This window comes from Sinohyriopsis cumingii, chromosome 19 (genome assembly GCF_028554795.1).
Source record: "Sinohyriopsis cumingii isolate HCF-2022 chromosome 19, ASM2855479v2, whole genome shotgun sequence".
NCBI lineage: Eukaryota > Metazoa > Mollusca > Bivalvia > Unionida > Unionidae > Sinohyriopsis > Sinohyriopsis cumingii.
Genome location: NC_142979.1, coordinates 62844508 through 62866495, shown reverse-complemented (window position 1 = coordinate 62866495; position 21988 = coordinate 62844508). Strand labels below are relative to the sequence as shown.

Below are 21988 nucleotides of genomic sequence, written 5' to 3'. Positions count from 1 at the left end.
GACTGAACAACTGTTAAAGCTACGTTAAACATCAAAATCACACACATACACACGCACACACACACACACACACACACACACACACACACACACACACACACACGCACACACACACACGGGCGCGCATAAGCTACATTCACAATGAATCTAAACAGACAAAAGGGTTCTGGATTGTAATATGTGAGAATCGCTTCCAACTATATTTCCTTGAATAGTTCTATTACGGAGTGATTTTAAATGCATTGTAAGTGAAGTAATACCAGAAAGAGAAAAAAAAAAAAAAAACACACTGTATAGGGAATATACACTGAATCAAATGTATAAAGTTTGATGCCCTAGTCAATGCATCTGTATAGCACATGCAATGCACAATGAAAATATGATGAGTAAAGCAACTGAATTGGATTTTTAGCACTAACGGTTTTCTTAATTGAACAATATTAACGACAGTAGAAACAGTCTCTGGTTATGTATATAGCATGCATTGCTGCAGTCATGCATTTCCAGATCAAAAGGATGAACATATATGTACGGTTCGCTCTTCACATTAAGTTCAGTACGATAGCTTCACCAATTATATCTATTGCATATCCATTCCTCCACCACCACATACATCGTTTAGAATCATACTATCCACTAGATCATTTGTAATTAAGCGGTTGTAGTTAACTTTCGTGAGACGCCCTTGTTTCTCTCGTTACAACTTACTTTAAGTCATTTTCCATAGGTTGAAAGAGTACAGCTCCATTGTATCTGTGGTAATTTCTGCTGATTCTCCTTGAGGAACTAATCTCATATGTACATACATTGTTTCCACAGAAGGCGATTTCTTCTTCTTGGATGTGGTCGTCCTCATTCTGATATTTCCATTGGAATCATCAGCTGATTCGATAACATTCGCAGTTGTTCGAACATGTATATCTTATTCATGATGGCTATTTGTAGAAATGAAGAGCGTCGTCGTCGGTTATCATATTTGAATGTATGACTTCAATTGTCTATGTAAACCCAAATCTACGACAGCGTGTTAGGGTCAGACGGTTATCATATTTGAATCTATGACTTCAATTGTCTATGTAAACCTAAATGTTACACAGTGTGTTAAGGTCAGACAGTTATCATATTTGAATCTATGACTTCAATTGTCTATGTAAACCCAAATCTTAGCGGGTTAAGGGTCAGAAACGTGCTTTAAAAAAAAAATCCCTGATGTTTTCTAGAATTTCGTATTTTCCTCACATTTTGTAGTAGTTTTCCTGTGCAAGCAGTACTGCCGACAACAACAATATACCTTTGCTTTGGAATAAGTTTTAATTTTAGTTTCGTTTGTTGTTACGAGAGGAGAATTTAGACTTTATTGACCAGAACATAATGTTCAATTCATTTTCATTTAGTTTCATCCAAACTAACATAGCCAGGTTCATAGCTTGTTTCGCCCCTCCACACGTTAATATGACAAATTTCTCTAAATTAAAAAATGCCCATCCCTTGACTGAATTTAACTGAGATATTACCTGGGGAAGAATGGTCAGGCTAGAGCGGAGATCGTGAAGCGCCATGTCAGAGATCCTGCAGCCGTCAATGTAAATGCTTCCCTCTGATGCCTCTATGAGACGAAAGAGAGCTAGAGCTAGGGAGGACTTTCCGGCTCCACTTCTACCCACAATTCCTACCTGGAAGTTAACACAGGAAAATTAGTTTCTTCATCAATATTAAAGTAAGAAGAACATTCGAGCAGAAAGGTAATGGACTTGCACAAAGTGTAATATAATCTTAGCATCAATACAGAAAAAGCAGTCACAAATCTGATACAAATTATATACATGATGATTTGAGTAATATTAACTTCGTATGGTAGGAATATGTCATTTTGATTCAAAGCATGCTGAAAACATATGCTGCTTCTAAAACATTTCAACCATAGCTTTGTTTACATCAAAGAAAAAAGGAATGTAGCATTGCAGACTGACAACAAGAAAATAACCTGCAACATTGACATGTGGGAAACAAGATGGCCGCTATCGCTTAACCGGCTTGAAGCAGCTGTTCCGTTTTTTAGTGCCGTTTTCATGATATTTGTGCTTGTTGCCTGTCTTCATCTTCGTTATTGTATTCATTATGTATTGGCTGTTAAATTCGTATGTGTTTCTTCATCTCCTTGTTTTGGAAATGATAACAATTAGACTTTTTCTCAGCTGTCTTGCTCCACTGTTTTTGAGCAAACCGCCATCACGTGATACTCGCCAGTCAACCCGTTTATGCTACGATGCACCCTCATTCATTGCTTTAAATGATCACTCCTTGGCTCTCCACACTACATTATGCCCTAGACTAAACGAACTGGGACTACATTCATCATTATCTAAATGTTAACAAAAGCGAAAAAAGAAACATTGTTTCAAAGCTGGCCGGCGTAGAACAGGAAGAAGAATTCCAGTTATCTCCCTTATTTCGGCTCAACAATTTTAAAAAAATATTCGACCGTTAATTTAGATAACCTAATTCAAATCCCTATTATTTCGTCAACCTTTGTGTCAACTATCCAAGAGATACCTCTGCGCATTGCATTATTCAATGCCCAGTCAGTAGGACCACCGGAAAAGCGCACAGAAATAGTTTTTATCAACGACCAGAATATTGACGTATTTTTCCTGACAGAAGCATGGCTGAAAACATCAGGAGATGAGCCCAAGTGTGCGGATCTAACACCCACTGGTTACTCCATCAAGTCGTTCCCCCGTAATTCTCGCGGAGGTGGAATTGCTGTCATCACAAAGATCTACATGATAAAACGTCTTAACCACACCACAACATTCAACTTCGATCACACATCGTTTGAACTAGTCCAAACCACACTCACACTGGAGCAAAGGTCAGTCCATTTTTTCTGCCTATACCGCCCTCCTCCTAGTAGAAAAAAACAAGCTGGCTGACTCTCTCTTTTTGGAGCAGTTTCCGAATCTCCTGGACTATGGAAATTCGATAGGTGGCAACCTGATTATTCTTGGAGATTTCAAATTTCACTTTGACTGTCCCGGAAACTCAGATACATAAAAACTCATAGATTCCATTGACGTTTTCAACCTCAAACAGTCAGTTAACCAACCCACCCATAAACATGGTCACATTTTAGACTGGATTCTTCATAGACCTGATGATAACATTCTACGGTCCTCCCTGGTATCCCATGAGCTTGCATGAGATCACCTCTGCATTATATGCCATCTTGACGTATCAGTCCCTAACCCTCCACCTTTATCTGCTACTAAGAGAAACCTCCGTATGATAAATAGAACCAAACTAATGCACGACATCCAAGCTAACCTAACAACTTGCTTACCTCCTACCGCAGAACAACTCGATAACTGCCTGCGTTCATTGCTTGACAAACATGCACCAACTACCGAGTGCAGAGTATCAGTTCAAAAGTGTTCTCCATGGGATAGCAGTGTTAGGGACCAGCTTCGCACTGCTAAAAGACACCGCCGTAAAGCTGAGAGGCTCTGGCTTTCCACCAGACTCACTATTCATAAGCAAATCTATGAAGCCGCTAAGAAGAATGTCACAAATATAGTCCATGCAGCAAAATCAGCCCACTACACTACTAAGATCATGAAAAGTTTCAGCTGCAAAGAGCTCTTCGAGATCACTAACAAGCTAATGTCAAGGAACAAGTCTACATCACTTCCAACTACCTTCTCTCCAGTCGACCTTCCGGACATGTTTGCAAATTTCTTCTGTGACAAAGTACAAACCATTAGAGATAAGCTTGACACCACAATTTCAATTGACTCGTCGTCACCATACAGTTGGGATACAGAATTTGAGCGGTTCCAATAGCAGCATTTGAACCTGTCTCTATGGATTTCATATGTACAATCCTGATGAAGAGTGCAATAAAGTCATGTGAACTTGATCTAATTCCAACATCTCTGCTGCTTGAGTGCTTAGGTCCAGTATTGCCTTCACTAACTGAGGTTATTAATATCTCTCTCTCATCAGGGGAATTCCCATCATTTTTCAATACTGCCATTGTAAAGCCTCTGCTGAAGAAACCAACAATAGACCATAACGATTTAAAGAACTACCGCCCAGTTTCTAATCTCCCATTCATATCAAATATCTTAGAAAAGGTTGTTCTATCCCAGCTTGTATCTCATCTGAATTCAAACAGTCTTTTTAGCAATGTACAATCTGCATATCGCCCTTGCCACAGTACTGAAACTACTTTTCTAAAAGTAGTTAATGACATTCTCTCTGCGTTGGATAGCGTAAAGATTACAGTCCACACCCTCCTTGATTTGTCTGCAGCATTTGACACAATAGACCATGATATATTATTTCACCGTCTCCAGCATGTATTTGGCATTCATGATACAGCCTTACTATGGTACAAGTCCTACTTGGTCAACAGGACACAAATTGTATCTGCAAATGGAATACACTCCAGCACAGTTGATCTATGTTGTGGTGTTCCACGGGGGTCTGTTCTTGGAGCTGTTCTCTTCATTCTGTACACTCAGTCGCTCTCAAGTGTCATAGATCATCATGCAGTGTCTCACCAATTATGCGCTGATGACACCCAAATATACAAATCTAGCTACCCAACTGAAGTTGATGCTACCATCCAAGGTGTAGAGAGGTGCATTTCTAATGTGAAATCATGGATGACATGTAACAAGCTGCAGATGAATGATGATACAACTGAGGCCAATCTGATCACAAAACAAAGACTTTCTCATTCACATCCTTTACCTCAAACAATAAATATCAGCAACACCAACATAAATTCACACAATCAGTACGAAACCTAGGTGTTACTCTGGACAGTACTCTCACATTGCACCAACATGTCATGAACATTTGCAAGGCTGCATATCTTGACCTGAGACGCATCAGCTCAGTTCGCAAATATCTTTCAGTTGATGCCACTAAAACACTTGTGTGTTCATTAGTACTTTCAAGACTGGACTATTGTAACTCAATTCTGTCTGGTTCATCTCAATGTCTGCTCCAGAAACTTCAAACCATTCAAAACACAGCGGCTCGGATCATACTTAGAGTACCACGATCAGAGCACTCCTCCCCGCTGCTCTGTACCCTACACTGGCTATCCATTCGATCCAGAATCAAACTCAAAATTTGTTCTCCGTGCTACGTTTCACTGTCGGACTCTAGTCCAACATACCTATCTGACCTCACCCATGTGTACACACCAGCAAGATACTTACGCTCCTCTTCTGACAGTCGTATACTCATTATTCCCACTATGAAAACAAAGTCATATGGACAGCGTTCTTTTGCATACCAGAACCCAGCAACCTTGAATGAATTGCCCAGTGAACTTAGACACAGAGACACAGTGATCACATTCAAGAGGGCTCTCAAAACTCACTTATTTCGACTGCAAGAACAAACTTAAAGACCTGATAATGTTCTCTACCTTAGGTATTCTCAGCATGTTTTTTTTTGTTTTGTCTGTTTTTTGGGTTTTTTAAAAAATGTTTTCTAATTTCATGGTGTTTGTTTTTGTAGTCATATCATTATATGTTTTTTTATCTTATAGGTGTTGTCTAGTGTTGTAAAGCGCTTATAGCTTCTAAAGATTAGGCGCTACACAAAGTCCTCATTATTATTATTATTATTATTATATAGCGATCAATAACAAAATAAGCTACCAATATCAATAAGACTGATAAAATGTAGTTATTACAGCCTGGTATGTATTTTAATCATTACAAATTATACTCATAAATGATAATATTGCTAATATTTGATACAACACGTGCGATTTATCACATTATACGAACTGATTCAATTAGATGGGAAGTATATGATTTCTTGTGAGGCACCAATGTTTTTCAGATACCTTTTCTCCACCTGTTATGCTACAGCTTAGCCCATTTAGGACTAAATCAAGACCTTCTCTGTATCGTGTACTGTAATTCTCAAATTTGATTTCTCCTTTCTCTGGCCAGCTTTTAGGGAGAACATATGAATGGGGATTTTCTTGACTCTGAAAATTTTCGATGATAAGATTAGCATTCATAAATATTGAACAAGGTTTTAAAATATATGCAAATATAATTTTAAACGTAGATTTTAAAAAGGTACAACTAAATAGAGTCTGTCGAATGTCTGTGGCATAATGCGCCAGTGCTAGACATCACTATACACTGCCGCACTGGATACATCGTAGCGATATGAATAAAAAATTGTTAAAATTACGTTAAAAATCCAAATCACACACACACACACACACACACGCGCACATATTTAACAAAGATCAACATCTCTGTGCTTTAGCAGTAGAATGCAGACTTGATTTTACAATTAAATATCTTTTTTTTTATTTTGTTAAAATAGAAAGATGGCAATCCCGTTAGTATTGCTCGTACGAGCATTTAGAAATTAAGTCATAGCAAGTACAATATTGGAGAGTATAGAGAGGCAAGCGAAAAATAGGTCCGCAAAGGTCCCATCGCGCGGAGGACTATAGAATATTTTTATTTGTGATCAGAGACTACATGAAGACCAGCCAACAGCTTTACCTCACAATCGAGCTGTGTATATTCTTTGATTCTTTCCACCGACACGATATTGGTCTCTAGCTCACCAGCCCTGCGTACCATGTAGTTAAGAGCCGATGTGAACTGTAATACAAAATGCATGTTAATTGAACTCGACAAAAAGTTTTAAGAAATATTCGCAGGTTGGGAATAAGAGACCATTTTCATTAAATAATACGAGAATAAATTAAGTAAAAGCAAATGATCAGCGGTCTTGCAAACTTGCGAACAACGCTATCATCAGTGGAGTGTATTTCCGCAACTAGAAATATATATATATATATATATATATATATATATATATATATATATATATATATATATATATATATATATATATATATATATATATATCAAATGTGTATGGTGTGTCCAGTTTAGTCTATTGTGGTTAGATTATGCATACTATAGTCTACCCTATTTAGCCTTGCTGGCACAGAAAATGGCTTAAGTTTATTTTATACCCTTGGGGTTGTTGTACCATGTATCATATATGCTTTATTTCTTGTTGAGTTTATGGAAGAGACTCTGATTTTTAATCTAAGGGTCGCTGATTCAATACCCGCTCTGGCCGGCTCTGGTCGGCTGTAACTATACGTCGTTCCGAGAGTCACATGGCTTTCTTTTCCTTAACATAACATGACACCAAAACGTGCCGTGAAAACCAGCGAGAAAACAATTTTTTGCTGTTACATCGAATGGTCATTACTGTAGCGCAGACAAAAGACATAATAACTGAGTGAAGATTAAATTATACGTCGAATAGCACGACACCGAAATATATTTTACGTTTAGTAATAATGTTGAATATATGCACCGTAGGCATACATCTGATTATGAGGGTAAAATAATTACAATAATGGAAATCATGGTAGAAATAAATAGGATTAAGTATGAGTGGCTTTTGTACCTGAAGCGCATAGGAAATTGAAAGACCGACCAGTCCTCCAGTACTGGAATCTGACAGGACAGCAAATATGGATGCCGCCAGGGCAACAAAGCTTCCAATAAGCTCAAGTCTAACACCTCGCCATCTAAAGTAAAAGCATTTAAAGAATGCAACAATATGAACAAAGCTTTTAGAACAATACAGTTTTTGAAATATTTGTAAACAATTACTATAATATAAACTAAATGTATTTTTTTATTTTGTAAATTGTACTTAATTGATTATACAAGTTCCTTTCTTTACCGAGGCGACTCAAATGTTTAAGGTCAGTATGTGCCATAAAGTTACTAATTCTTCATGTTAAATACGATAAGTAAATATTTACTGATAACGATATCGCTGTGATAAGGGTTAAACAGAATTTAAAACTATGTACATAACATAATGATATCGAGAGTTTTGTGTGGCAATAGCAATGAAAACGATTTTACGCTTCGATAAAAAGGAGGGAGGTCTTGGTACAGGGTCCTATATGGTACCAACACGTTACTTCGTTGAAGAGGAAGTACGTAGAACCGGCTATTTGATCTTTGCAAATTTCTATGTAAAGCCGACTTTGGCACGATACTATGTAGGCTTCCTTTTTATATTATTCGTATTATGAATTATGGGTTAGCTGCTTTAATCTTTGTCTGTTGATAAAGGCCCACTGTGGTATCTTGATCCAGAATAATTACATTTGCTTCACATAAACCAATAACAAGGCCAAAAATTGCACCCCAAATAAAATATAACTAACAAATGTTCAACCAGAAAACAATAATATGCTAGCACCCATTGTACATCATAATAGTATGGAATTTGAAAGAATAAATTACACCAAAGCTACGACACACCTTTGAATTGCCTGTCCAGCAAAGTAGAAGACCTGGTGATGGTCGACTTTATCCTTTGATTGCTGTATGAACGTATCCGTCATTCCATATGCCCGTATGGAACTGCGACCTATTATAGACTCACTAAAATGTGAGCAGATGGGTGACCAAGTTGTGAATTCTAGTCTCATCAGTTGCCGGGATGTCGGTATGTAGAATCTCTAAAAAAATGTAATTGGTTTGATATCGTGATTCACGTATTAGAAAAATGACAACAACAAAAAAAAAAAAACAAAAAAAAACAAAAAAACAACAGAAACATATTAGAGTCCTACGAGGGATTTTCGCTTAGCTAATATATTTTTTATCATGAAGCCAAGATAAGATTGTTTTTACTTCTGGAATGCTCAGTATTGAGATCATCTATGATATTCTTCAGAAGCCCTAACATACTAAAATATAAGAACAGACGTATTTTCTTACATGTTTGTGTTAACAGTTTCGCGTAATTGAACAGCAACATTTATTTTTCTACCCATTTACATTGACTCTGACATCATGGAGAGAATATCACTGAACTTGTCTCACTGTCAAGATAAATCGTGTATGCTATGTTTGATTCGATTTATAAGTTCTCTCATAAAAAGAAGAACATATGAATTTTCTTATGTGGTTTTACTGAAGGTATTCTCATTAGATGTATCCGTAGACTGGACGTTATAAAGTCCAGTCATACTTTGCATTATAATGCTGACAAGACAGTACCGTTTAAAGACTGAGTCAATAACTGTGACCTAAAAATCGACGTCAGGAATCGACAAATAATTTGACTCTTGGGCTGCAACAAAACAGAAAGACTAAACAAGATTCACCCCGAATAATCACTTTTAATAAACCGATTGTAGTAAAGATATGCAAGCAGATACCTTTAATTTGATCACAAAATTCATTTGGTCATTTTGTAAAACTCCTTCACTATATATATATATATATTCAGAAGCAGAAACATATTGCTATAATAATATTTTATTCAAAAACACATATCCAGGAGAATGTTTTCTGAAGAACTAGTAAGATGCCATGTTTCAGAATTTCACCCGTTCTGATGGCTAGACAACATCATTTTACGCAGGGAAATTCTTTACATTTCAAAAATGATTTTGTTAAAAACTAAATGTCAACAATTGTGGGAAGTGTCATTTTGGCGTACTTTTTAATTTAGTACCAACTAGTTATATTGACAGATATTTCAGTGAAACCATCATGATTTTCAAGATGGCCACGATCAATTCGAACTATTGTTACTTGATACCAACATGACATATAAATTATTCTAATGAAGACCCTGTGACAATATGAATTAACGCACAGGAGGAGTAGCAACAACAGTATGTTGACAATCACCACCATAAAAGCCAGATTCGATGTCCAAATGATTCTATTTGTGTTAGGACGATACAGCTTTAGAAGTATTTTCGTCAAACCTCACTTGAGTAAGATTGTACGAAGACCAGCAATATCAAGATTTACAAAATGACCACCATGGCAGAGATATTAAACGACAGATAACCATTTTAGTTTATTAACTGTATAGCATATTAAGTCTTTTAGCAAAACACATTTCCGTGTGAACATATATTAAGGAGAAGCATTGACACCAAGATATTAAAAACTGACAGCATGGGGGACTGAGTGGGTGTCTGACTGGCACCATTTTCCTGTCCTCCATCTAGGCTGTATAAGAAACTTTCATGTTGATATGACCATTACTTTCTTGAGGAGTTGGCATTATTATGATTTGTAAGCTGAAGTTGGCGGACATATTGTTGAAATATATGGTGATCCCCTCAGGAGGAGCAAAGAGAACACACTTGTAAAGATGTGAGTCATGGCGTCCATGCAAGATATTAGTTTGACAACGTTTTTGTAGAATGGTCTATGCACTTATGAATCGTCTAATGATAAGAAGAATCATATTGATATGACCATTCAATAAGAAGGAGCAGCGACGACAAGACTTTTAAGAAGGTCATCATGGCTGTGCTATACACATAATTGTCACTTAGGACCAGCTTGACTCCATACGCAGGTTTCCTAAAAAACACCACATCGATATAATTTTCCATTCAAAGTGAGTAGCGATACACAAAATGCTACAGATGGTTGTCGTGGTGTCCATATTCGATGTAAGATTGAGTCCGTTTTAATTTTGAATGGTCAGAAATTATCTGCATTTTTTGTTTAAAAAATCCCCATATGAGTGTGACCATCCATCCAGAAGGAATAGGGATGATATTATTTTCACGATGACCGCAAATGCCGTTTAATTGGTTTCCAGATTAGCATGAATTTCATTTAGACATACGTATACATAAGGAAACGATGATACGTTCATATCTTGAAGAGGAATTTCGATAACATGATTTTTAATATTTTTAGTAGAACCATTTTATATTTGCAACCTACTAGTCCTTTGGATGAATATGACATTGGAATTCTCAAAGCAGTTAAGGTATAAGTAGCAATAACAAATATATACAAACGTACGGTTTGACAATAGACAATCCCATAAGCTTTTCTGTATTATAACCAATAGAACAAAACTAACGAGTAGACCAGCCTTTGTGACCATCATTTAGCACATAAATTATGATATAAAGTTAAAGGAAATCAAAACATGCTATTCTAAAATAAAGTACAGAATTGGATTACACTCCCACAGTACAATTGCGCCAGATCCTAGTGGTTGTGAATTAACTGTTGATAAAACTAGCATTTTAAAACTGTGAGGCAGGGGATACCTTGTACATGTTAAAATCTTTTTTTAAAGAAAAGATTTCAGTGGCGAACCAGAAACAATTATGTGCCGTGTTGAGATGAATAAATATGTGTGTAGAATTTTTATCGATCTTACCTGTATCAAATAATACAGAACTCCAAGCGGAATAACAGTAACCAGAAATATGGGCGTACTGTATGATATCACTGCAAGGGTGCTGATGAGTGTGAAAAAAGCTTTTAGCCAACTCTGTGATATCTCTGTCAAGATATTGTCGATGAATTCAATATCCCTAGAAAATCGGTTTAATATCCTTCCACTGGGAGTTGTGTCAAAGAAAGACATAGGACAGCGAAGGATTCGTGTCAGCATTTTCTCATGAAGAAGGCGGGAGGCTCGAACAGACCTTGTGGCGAACATAACAAAGAAACAAAGGATGCTCAAACCTGAAATGAGATTTGGTTAAGATTAAATATTTTTTATATTTACAATGGGAAAAATAACTTCAATTAAAAAACTGCATCAAATAGTATGTATGTATGTATGTATGTATGTAGGTATGTATGTATGTATCTTTAAGGCTAAACGGCACATCAGAATAATACTATCTATACAGGTACTAGATATATCTTATACTATCAAATATAAAGGTGAACTACAGTTGGATAGAACATTTTAAATAAAAGCAGCTATGATATTTACGAAGAGAAAATAAGGCAAAACTCTTAAAATGCTCTAAAATTTATAAAAGTTAATATAAATTTAAAAGAGATTAAATGACTAAATTACTAGTTCGAATATTTTTTCTCTCATATTAACTGCTTTGTTTTACTATCCATGGTAGCTTACTATTTCCTGTAGTTGAATACAGTGTCCTCACATATCCTGTATATATTAGTTGGTAACCTTAGAAACCTACCTTGGGCTACACCTAGAGCTCCATAGATTCCTAGATACATATTGTTCCTCTGTTGGTACTCTTGGGTCTGTGACGTATTGAAATGTTGTTCCAGAAAGGTATCATCTGTCCAGAATCGAAGCCAAATGTTTGCACCCACGAGGGATACGTTGTAAATTATAAAAAGAAATAAAGCCAGCACTGTGAACAATTTCCCCATTGCACCAAAATAGTGAAAGTAAACCGTGTACTTCACCTGAAATAATAATAATAATGATAATAATAATAATAATAATAATAATAACAATAGACCAAGAGTGTTAGTATTGGATTAGAAACAATAAAACAAAAGGAAAGAGAACAATTAAACACGTTGAATATCAAAAGGTCTACAAAATATGTTTTAATATATTTTCGTGTTATATAAATTCCATGGTTATTACAATTAAGGACGGATAATTCAAACATACAGCCTTTAGACCCTACACTAAAATATGTTATGCTGTATTGCTGAGAAAAATATCCCATGTGGGACATATAAAGTCCATTCATATATAATCGGGTTCGTTTCTGATCATCTGCGTATAAAGGTTTTCTTGTTCGGTGGTTAAATGCAGTGAATGTACAAATGCATATATCAACAAATCCATATTCTCTTGGAAAATATAGATATCGTAATTCCAATTTTTAATAGTCCTTTGTACTCATTTAAAACGGATTCTAAAAGAATTATGCACCGTAAATACTTTGCATTTGAACTTCAATCGCATTTCTATCGAAATTCCAAAGCGTCTGCGTTTGGAGTTAAATTTCATCGTTTATTGTAACATGGCATACCACTCGCGCATTTAGTGGCTGGGGTCTAAATTGTAACAAATATCTAGTCGTGTACTCTTTTTCATTTCGTCGTTGTCCGCACCAGATTTTACGCCATGTATTTTATTGTCTTCAATCATTTATGAATACAGAGAGTATAGATCAACGAAATAACGTAACAGGCAGTTATTTCCCTGGTCGCTATTTCAACTGACAGTCGAGTCTTTAAATTTCGCAGTTTTGGTGAATGTTTGAATTATTTCAACAGTTGTATGCTTTATTTTTACATGTTGTTTTTTTGCAGTGAATGTCTTCTGGATTAAGGTAGGAGCGAAAAGATTGCATAGAAAGCAGATAGGATTATAAAGTAATTTTTACATATTTTTTTTCCCAACAAAAGCTTACATTTTGTGCACGTGTAATTGTATAATTTGCCAATTTGTTATAATATACAAGGTGATATACACAGAAAATATATTTACAAGATATTGTTAAATGTCTCGCAATATACATACAACAGTGACACGGTAAGAATTTCTAGTGACGATAATGATGTCAAATGTATCATGCAGATGAATTAAAATGGTTTAGTTGCCGACAACAAGCGACTTGTTTCCTCATTTGGCTTGGTGCTTGACGGCAAAGCATCACAAGGATGTTATTTAGTGCAGAGAATATTGAAGCCAATATTCACCGTCAGGCGAACATGTTTCAACAAAGATACAGGCGGTAATTCCTGTTTTCTTAATTCTGAATTACAATATCAACATAATCATCGAGGTTGTCCGTGACAAAAATAAAGAGAGAAAACTCTTGAAAAGTCATAGATATGATTCTAAATCATGAAGTACTTTCACTTTTCTTGCCCTGAAGTCCTGGACATGCTTTGATAATACGTCGAATACATATGATACAGCATAAGTATATTGGCGTACTCTAGCAAATAAATAAATAAATAAATAAATAAATAAATAGGCACAAATCGTTCATATCGTTCCGACTTTTAAAGATTCATGTGTTCCTACCTTTTGTATAATTTTCAAAAAATAAGTAAAATTAATTTAACTATCTGTTCATGTATGTATGTATGTATGTATGTATGTATGTATGTATGTATGTATGCATGTATGTATGTATGTATGTATGTATGTATGTATGTATGTATGTATGTATGCATGTATATATGTATGTATGTGACTGAGAATGATTTCTAAAAACTTTAATTCGATCACACACCTCATGACTTTCGTTTATAAGGTCCCTTATTTCAAATTCAGAACTGGGAATATAATTAAGAGTTAAACAGAGTTCTTTTCTGGATTAATCATGGTATAAAATTTTATTTGCCGAATCATACAGTAAATACTACTCGAATGGCGTTATGCGGGCTGTTTGAGTCAACATCTAACATTTTATACCATGAATAAATTCAGAAAATAAATATTAAACTCTTATAAATGCAATTCATTGTAATGTCATTAATTCTTTTATCTTTATTTTGCTTTTTTAAAAAGATATTTACTATCAGATTGACAGTTCCGAATGGAGTGGATCTGTTTCCCGCCCACCTACCCCAACATCGTAACTATCATGAACGGCATCTTAAATTGTAGGATTATGGGTCCAATGGTTACAATGTTAGTCTTGAACTAGCCTACATACAATCACTCTATCTACGTATATGCGATAATACATTTTTATGAGCGCAGTTTACGTGCTGTAGCCCAAATGTTTTTCTTGGTAGATTTTGAGTTTTCGAAGGGTTTTTCTTCAAATCTAATAAAGGAAATAATTGTTTATTTTCAGACAAACATACATTGATTATTTGATAAAATATAAACCAATGGTATTTTATTATTTCGTTTTAATGGCATGCAGTGTATGTGTGCCTTTTGTTTCAGTGCTTACAATAGTTACTTTGCACGCGACTATGTTATTTGTTAGGTGGGGCGATAAAGCGTCAAATGACAAAGGAAAAAGGCAGAAACATGTATAGTGGGGTGGTTTGGAAACGGCCTGGCGGGTCCGACGTGCCCCATGATTAAAAGTCGAGGATGGTGGTTGCAAAGGGATTGCGTTTTCGTGTTTTCTTTTTTCGCTTCTGGTTTCCCTTCTTTCTTTTTCCCTTCAGAATAAGTTGAAGGTGGAGTCATCATCATCTTTGTAACCCAAGCTTTGAGTTCTTCTCGTTGGGGAGTGGGGAAGGGGTAAACAACGACGCTGCAATCTTACTAAGGATGGGAGCCGCTGCCGGTTTTGAAAGACTTCTGCGTCTGTCGTGGTCACAGGCGGTAGTGGTGGTGTTTGCGATTGACTTTTCATCATGGTCTTCAAATCTTTTAGAGTCGGTTTAAATGTTTCGTCTAAAGCTTTCTGTTGAAAGAGTTGAAGATGCTGCAAAACTTGGCCGTACCGTTGAGATGTTTCCGTTTCTTACAAATCGGCGTGAATCGTTAATAATTGCAATATGTGTTGTACTTGTGACATCTCGGTCAAATGATGATTGGGAGGTAAAAGAAGGGTGCGTTGTTCTTGCCGACGATGGAATTCCATCCATCGCTTGTAAGGTACTAAAGGTAGCTTTCGTCGTTCCTTGAGATTCCAAAATAAACGAATGAGACCTTTCTACAAATGGAATTCTTTTTATCTTCTTCCTCTTTATCTCAGAGCGTTGGCTAAAACAGTTGCAGCAAGTCCTTCAACAAAAGGAGCAGCCACTCCTATGAGTAATGGTGCTATCAGTGAAGTAAAAAAGAAATCATCCGCGTAGAACAAATGTCTTTTTCTTTAGACGGATGGGTATATTCTTTTGAATCGTTTGGCGAAGAACGTGTCTATGTTCATTCTGGTGTTTAGACAATGGCATCGTTCCGTTTAAGGAATTATTAAGCATTCACACATGGTATCGATGATTTCGTTTGGGGCAGATTGAATTAGTTGCTTTCGCAAAGGTGAATGAGTTTTCGATAGGATCGACAACACGTCCAATTGTTAGGCTAAATGTGGAGGCAGTCCCTTTCATTTTTCTTCTTTGGCAGGAGAGTGGTGGTGTGCACTTCTTTGGGTGGCACTCCACAGTTTCGTATTTTGCATATGGTTAGGATATTAAGGGAAAATAATTTCCCCGACTTTCCTCATTGGTTATACTGGCTATTTAAAAAGACCTTGTATATCTTAGGTATAATTCAAAGAACCTTTAATTCCCTTCATTTTGATGTATGGTTGATGGGTGTAATCTGGGTTATAGAGTATACAGCTTGGCCTTACTCCAGATGTGTACCTTTCAAAAACGTGCTAATTCTAGTTGGCATTTTCACTCCATTAACTTCAGAGGTAAATTGTATAAAAAAAAGAGCCGATAACTTTTTTTTTACATTTTATGTATTTAGTAATTCATTCATTGCCCTTTCAGAAGCTGGTATTTTCTAGTCTGGCAAAATTCATTTTCCCTATTTTAATAGCTGCTATGAATAGTGTACTTTAGACAAATTCAGGCTGATTTTTTTTTAGCACAAGGTAGCATTCATTTTAGTTAGCAGTGTGTTTAAATCATGTACAATTTCCAAAAGTACAATATCCAAAGAAATATCATCCACATTACATTAATGTAGCATAGAGGTATGCCACCATTCTCTCCACTGTGCATGTTTTAAATGCAAACAGCTTCACCTTACATACGTCACTCTCTCAAAAGTACATAATAACTGGCGAGCGCCCCCTTGGGGCGACATATTCTTTTTCAGGAGCACTGATGCCAATCATCTGCCACATATCTTTTTCATACTAGAATACGTCTGCACTTACTGTGGGTACGTCGTATCATCTTCATGAAGGGCATGTCTCGACGTTGAGTGCTTGCAATGGACTAAATCGTGACAGTTCTTGCATGGATAAATCCAGTAAGCTCTGTAACACTCCCGATCTCTCTTGGACTTTGACATTGGCAGAGAGTTTTCAAACGACTGTCGCTACTGATAAAGAAGATGAGAAGGAGGTGGTTGTCACCGCCGCGGAAGTTCCTTTAGACACGGGTTTCCATGTTTTCATCAAACTGGGAAAGATGCATGTCAAATCGGGTTTGGCTTGCATCACTAGCCATGGTGAACTGGAAGACGATGCTGCTACTACTGCTCAAGACACGATAACCGAGGGTCATGGCTGGGCAAAGTAAGAATGCGTCCGGTCAGCACTACCTCTCTTGCAGATAGAAGCTGTTTTCTTGGGGCTTTTCTTGGAATTTTTCAGCTGTGACCTGGTCTTGCCACCTCTCCTCCGCTTCTTCTTGGAACGTTTTTATTTAGGAGAAGCTTTATTCGTGGGAGTAGCTGTTGGAGCATTTAATCCCACGTTATCAGAGAGCGAATGATGATAGAGAACCGCTACCACCAGACTTCAAAATGATTTTCTTTTTTGTATGGGTATCGATCCTTGGGTCTACCAGTTGCGACAAGGCTATTTTGTGTTTGTCAAAAAAGTGTTTAGTTTGATGAGGGGTGTGAATGATGCCTTGAAGTAATTGGCGCGCTGTCACCGTATACCATCGTAAGATTTCTTTGAGACTGGCTTGTATGTCACGAGCACGTATTTGAGGATTTTGTTCGCGACAGATGCCATACAGGGGCACGAATCAATTTGGCTGGAAGATGAGATTGAAGGGACGTCATGTTGACACTTTTTGTGACGGAACAGATGTGTCGAAGGTTTTTATACTTTTTGCTTTGTTTTGTTTTAAGCCGATGGAAACGTGTACGCGACAGCTCCCGTCCCCGTCTTAGTACCAGTCGTGAAACAGATGGGTACGAAATCGCAAATAATCGTCTGTAGTGGGTTTATATCGACGAATAAATAGGCATGAGGTGTTTTAGTGGCATCATTACGTATGAGTCAGCCAAGGAGTTAATTATTGTTTAGCTAACACTTGTACTTGAGATTTACCTCTGGGACTTTTAAACAAGAACATGTAATGAGCATTGAGACATGATTCCATCGTCATCGCGAGGAATGCCTTCCACAAAGACGATGGATTCTCCTTTGCTTTCGCGAAGGAGACTGAAAGCCGATTGCCACTCTTTATAACACCATAAGATGCATTAGTGGACGATCGATTAAATGGGTTTTGTACTCGATCAAACGTATGACAAATTCAGGTTTGCCTGAACTGAACCACTTGGTTCAGCAATCAACGTGCTAAAGGGATAGGAAAGACTCAAGGCCTCCCGACTGGAACAAGCAAACTTTTCGTCGATGATTTTGAAAGTCGACGAAGAGGTAGAAGAGACAGATGTAGCCGTAGCGCAGGTAATCACAATTTCGAAAAGAGCACAGACAAGATAAGAGATGCTATACTTTATAAAGACATGTTTATTCCATGTTAAAATTGAACACGAAATGCAAAAATACATAAAAGACAAATACATCGATAAAATACAAATTAAAACGTTCAAAGTGGAATATAAACAAGTCAAAAAGGTAAATGTTTTTTCTAAGGGACAACTTTCGATTTGGTGAGTGGCTAAGTGAACACTTTTTTGCGGTTCGTAAAGTCTTCATCCTTTTCAGATTGCAGCGCTTCATGCAACAAGCCAAAGTTGACCACTTGACTCGTGCGATTATTTAGAGTCAATCCTTTGATTTTACACTCATCTGCAATTCACCTTGTTTGTTCCGTTATTCGTAGCCGTAATTTTTAGGATCGCCGCCAGCAAAGCTTAGAATCTAGTCGTAGTGGTGCCAGTCCGTCGCAGGCTCATAATTAGTCTTCCTCGATCTTAGGGTAATGACGATGATCAGGGCGCTGAATGTAGATGCAACTGTCCGTCTTAAAATACAGTACGCTATCTTTTAACTTCTGTTCAACTTCGTACAATTTTAAACTAGCTTAGTCTGCCGCGTAAGATGCAATGGTGACATTTCCTTATTCGTTGGCCTGTACAAACTACAGTTCTTCATAAGTGACCAGAATAAAACCTTCACGAACGACTTCCAGTGTTATTTGTATTTTGTCGTGATTCATCTAGAAGTAGCGTGAAGGCTCTGTCGAATAGTCCCTCTTGAGTAAAAATGGTTGTTGTGCCATTTTCCCCCCAAAAAACATTCAGAATCACTTTAGTAAACTATCGCCTTCCTTCGTTTTCCTCCACGTGGTCTAAAATGATAACTTCCTAGCCAAAGTATTCCTCTTTGAATTTCCTTTGGTCTTTTGGAGTTTGGCACCAGGAAGGATAGCTGCTTGCTTGTTGATTGAGTTTCAAAAAAGTCATTCACGTAGTCCGCGAAAATTCCTTCTAACTCTCGTCGTCCTTTTGGTATGTTCTGTTATCGGAAAGTGGTAAATTTTGTACACGTCTAACAGTTGGTATACATGTAATCCCAGTTCCAGAACTCGAAACGATTCCGCACTATCCCTCGTTTATTTCAGTGCACGTTTATCCTGAGTGTGATGACATGGTTGGTCTTGTTTGCACGTTCCCACGCCAGTGTGACACAAAAGAAACATCACTTTACCTTGGTAATGGTAATGTAAAACGGGACAGTACAAGTCGGTGGGAGGCAAGACATCATATTTGATCAATCCTTCGTATTGTCGAACTTTTTCCACGTAGATGTGTTCCGTCAGCAATTGCAGGTGCCCTACCTTAAAGTGACGATATTTGCACACGGAATAATACAGTGAACACACGGCCAAGTAATTGATTTAATCTCCTTTCTCCTTCTCCGCGTGATACAACAAACATGTGGGGTTCGTTCGTCCTCGATACGAACTCTCCCGTGGGTCGAGAGGGTCCACTATTTTGTGACATTCTCCGATGCATTTATATACTGGATCAGTTTTCAAACGGCGGTCGTACTCGTGTTCCCACATTTTCAAGATTTTTAAGGTACATGCTTCTTTCAATGGATCGATCCGTCCGTGGTCCATGAACAGTTCTCTAAACTGTCCACAGCAACGACTTAAATTGTCCACTTCTTGACGACAATACATTAACATTACTTCCTGAACGTCGAACGGGTTCGAGGCGCGAGTTTGGTACCAATCGTAGGAAGCTTTTCGTTGCTCGCTGTGTATGTTGTAGGGGTCCTAATAGTAAGTATCAAGCAAATGTGACAGAACGGCTTTTTGATTGGCGTTGGTGTTGAAAAAGTAGCAATTTCTGTCATTCCCAACGTTTTAGTCATTCGACTCAACGGCATGGCTAAGTAACTCATTGAATATTTAAACTGTACTTGGCCCACTTGCATGGAAATGAATTTGGCTCCATTCAAAGTGGCTTTGGGCGTTCGGTGCCTTGTTCCGTATAGTATTTCAGAAATAATTGTTTATCGTAACCCGATCAATTGTGAGCCATCACCGTGGCATAGCGATGGCAACCTCCGTAATGTTCGATTTCCCCTTGGCTCCACGTCTCGTCGATAGGGTCTAAGATCCATAGGACAAAATCATCCAGCGTGTTAAGTCATCGAAATATTTTCACGTTGTCCAGGAATCTTACTACAGGGTGGGCAATGGCAAAAGATCGGCTCTTGGATGTGATGAGCCACGCAGAAATTAGGAATGTGAATGCCTGTTTCTTGCATGTTTTCGAAATCGAAAAAGATGAAATTCCCTTTCTTCTTCTTGTCATATTCATCCTCCTCCTGTTTAGATTGGTATTTTTGAATGTAGTATTCATGTTCCAAGTCCACGATTTGGCGGCAAATGTGACATTGTTTCTTTTCCTCGACAAATGTGCGCCTTGGCACCAATTATAAGTATAACGCGTCCACAAGCAGAGCAGTCTCAAATGTTTACTGACAAGCCGAGTAATGCTTTCGTTCTTGTCCTTCGTCAAGACAGGGTTTAGAGGCTAAGCATCCCCCACATTTCGGTCAGCAGTGAAAGTGATGGTTTCAATTGGTAGATAGATAGTTGCATTCCTCACAATAATAATTGTAATAGAGGAAGGCGGTAATATTGGTAATGTCACCGAAATGTTCATCGCGATGATACGCGTGAATATATTTTCCATCTGTGAAATCTTTGCCTCGAAACAAAGGAGTCAACGCACTTCTTGGCGCTTTCAACTTGTAGCTCTCAAACGATCAGGTTGGAAGAGACAACACATATAGAGTTTCTAATCAAAGCTTTGCTAGGCGTTATACGAAGGTGTTCTTCAGAGAAGGCAACGGACTACTTCTCCTCCTTTCCCGATGAAAATCAAGACACATGATATATGTCAGACGAAAGGACATTGGCTTTCAGATTGTCCAAAACTTTAAAGTAAGAAAGGAATAAAGAGAGACAAAAGTCAAGATACCTGTTATCATTGTCAGAGGAAGGTCATTAGTGCCTTAAGAAAGAAGACGTCCGATCAACGAAACAATACGAGGACGAGGAGAGGACTTCCGAACACGAAGACGTACGCTCCGAAAAAGAAGAACCCAGAGCAGTCAAGAAATATAAGAAAATAAGTCGAAGATAGGAGGAAAAAAACTATGCCATTGAAGACATTCAAACAAGCGAGATAGTGAAATAAAGAAGATAAATGAACTTTCGTCGCTCTGTTGTGAAATTTCATTGTCACGTCTAAAAGGAGAGAATATACCAGAAAGAAAATCATAAGTAACTCTTGGTTTTCATTTTTATAATGATAAGGACCTACACTCACGCACGCACACAGGTACATTCTGGGATAAAGGAGATTTACGTTTTAATTGATTTGACAAAATCAATTATCAGGCTGCAGTGCAGCCACAAACCCGTGGTACATGTACACCCGTAAGAAAACCACTTTTTTCCAACACTACTACTAATATCGTAGCGATATGACAGAAAAATTGTTAAAGCTACGTTAAAAATCAAAATCACACACATATATCTCGGCCGATCCCCGTCCCCACTCCCGCTCTAATAGAATCTGAGATTCCTTTTCAAGTTGACGCTGAATACAAAATGCTAATCTTAATCTAGTTGTGATATAACCCAAAATACACATATTTCATTAAGGTACGCAATTTGGTTACGACCGCTGTTAGAAAGGTGGAATAGCGTGCTTTTATACTTGGTTTTTTTTTTTGTTTTGTTGGCATTCTAATAACATCGCGGAACGTGCCTTTTTCAAACTACTACTTTCTTCATTCTAAAATTTCCTTGCATAGAGAATTTACTGATAAATTACATTGAAA

At 37.3% G+C, this 21988-nt stretch overlaps 1 protein-coding gene across 1 annotated transcript in view; it reads right to left on the bottom strand.

Annotated features, from left to right (window-relative positions):
* Window positions 1–21988, bottom strand: part of LOC149775830 (ATP-binding cassette sub-family C member 3-like) — a 65051-nt gene that overhangs the window by 21580 nt on the left and 21483 nt on the right. The window contains exons 14-20 of the mRNA XM_089943524.1: window positions 12028–12266; window positions 11248–11551; window positions 8355–8554; window positions 7480–7603; window positions 6552–6653; window positions 5870–6016; window positions 1515–1673 (exon numbers count right to left, since the gene is read on the bottom strand). Of these exons, the coding sequence (XP_089799650.1) occupies window positions 1515–1673; window positions 5870–6016; window positions 6552–6653; window positions 7480–7603; window positions 8355–8554; window positions 11248–11551; window positions 12028–12266 (1275 nt within the window). The remainder of the gene's footprint in view (window positions 1–1514; window positions 1674–5869; window positions 6017–6551; window positions 6654–7479; window positions 7604–8354; window positions 8555–11247; window positions 11552–12027; window positions 12267–21988) is intronic.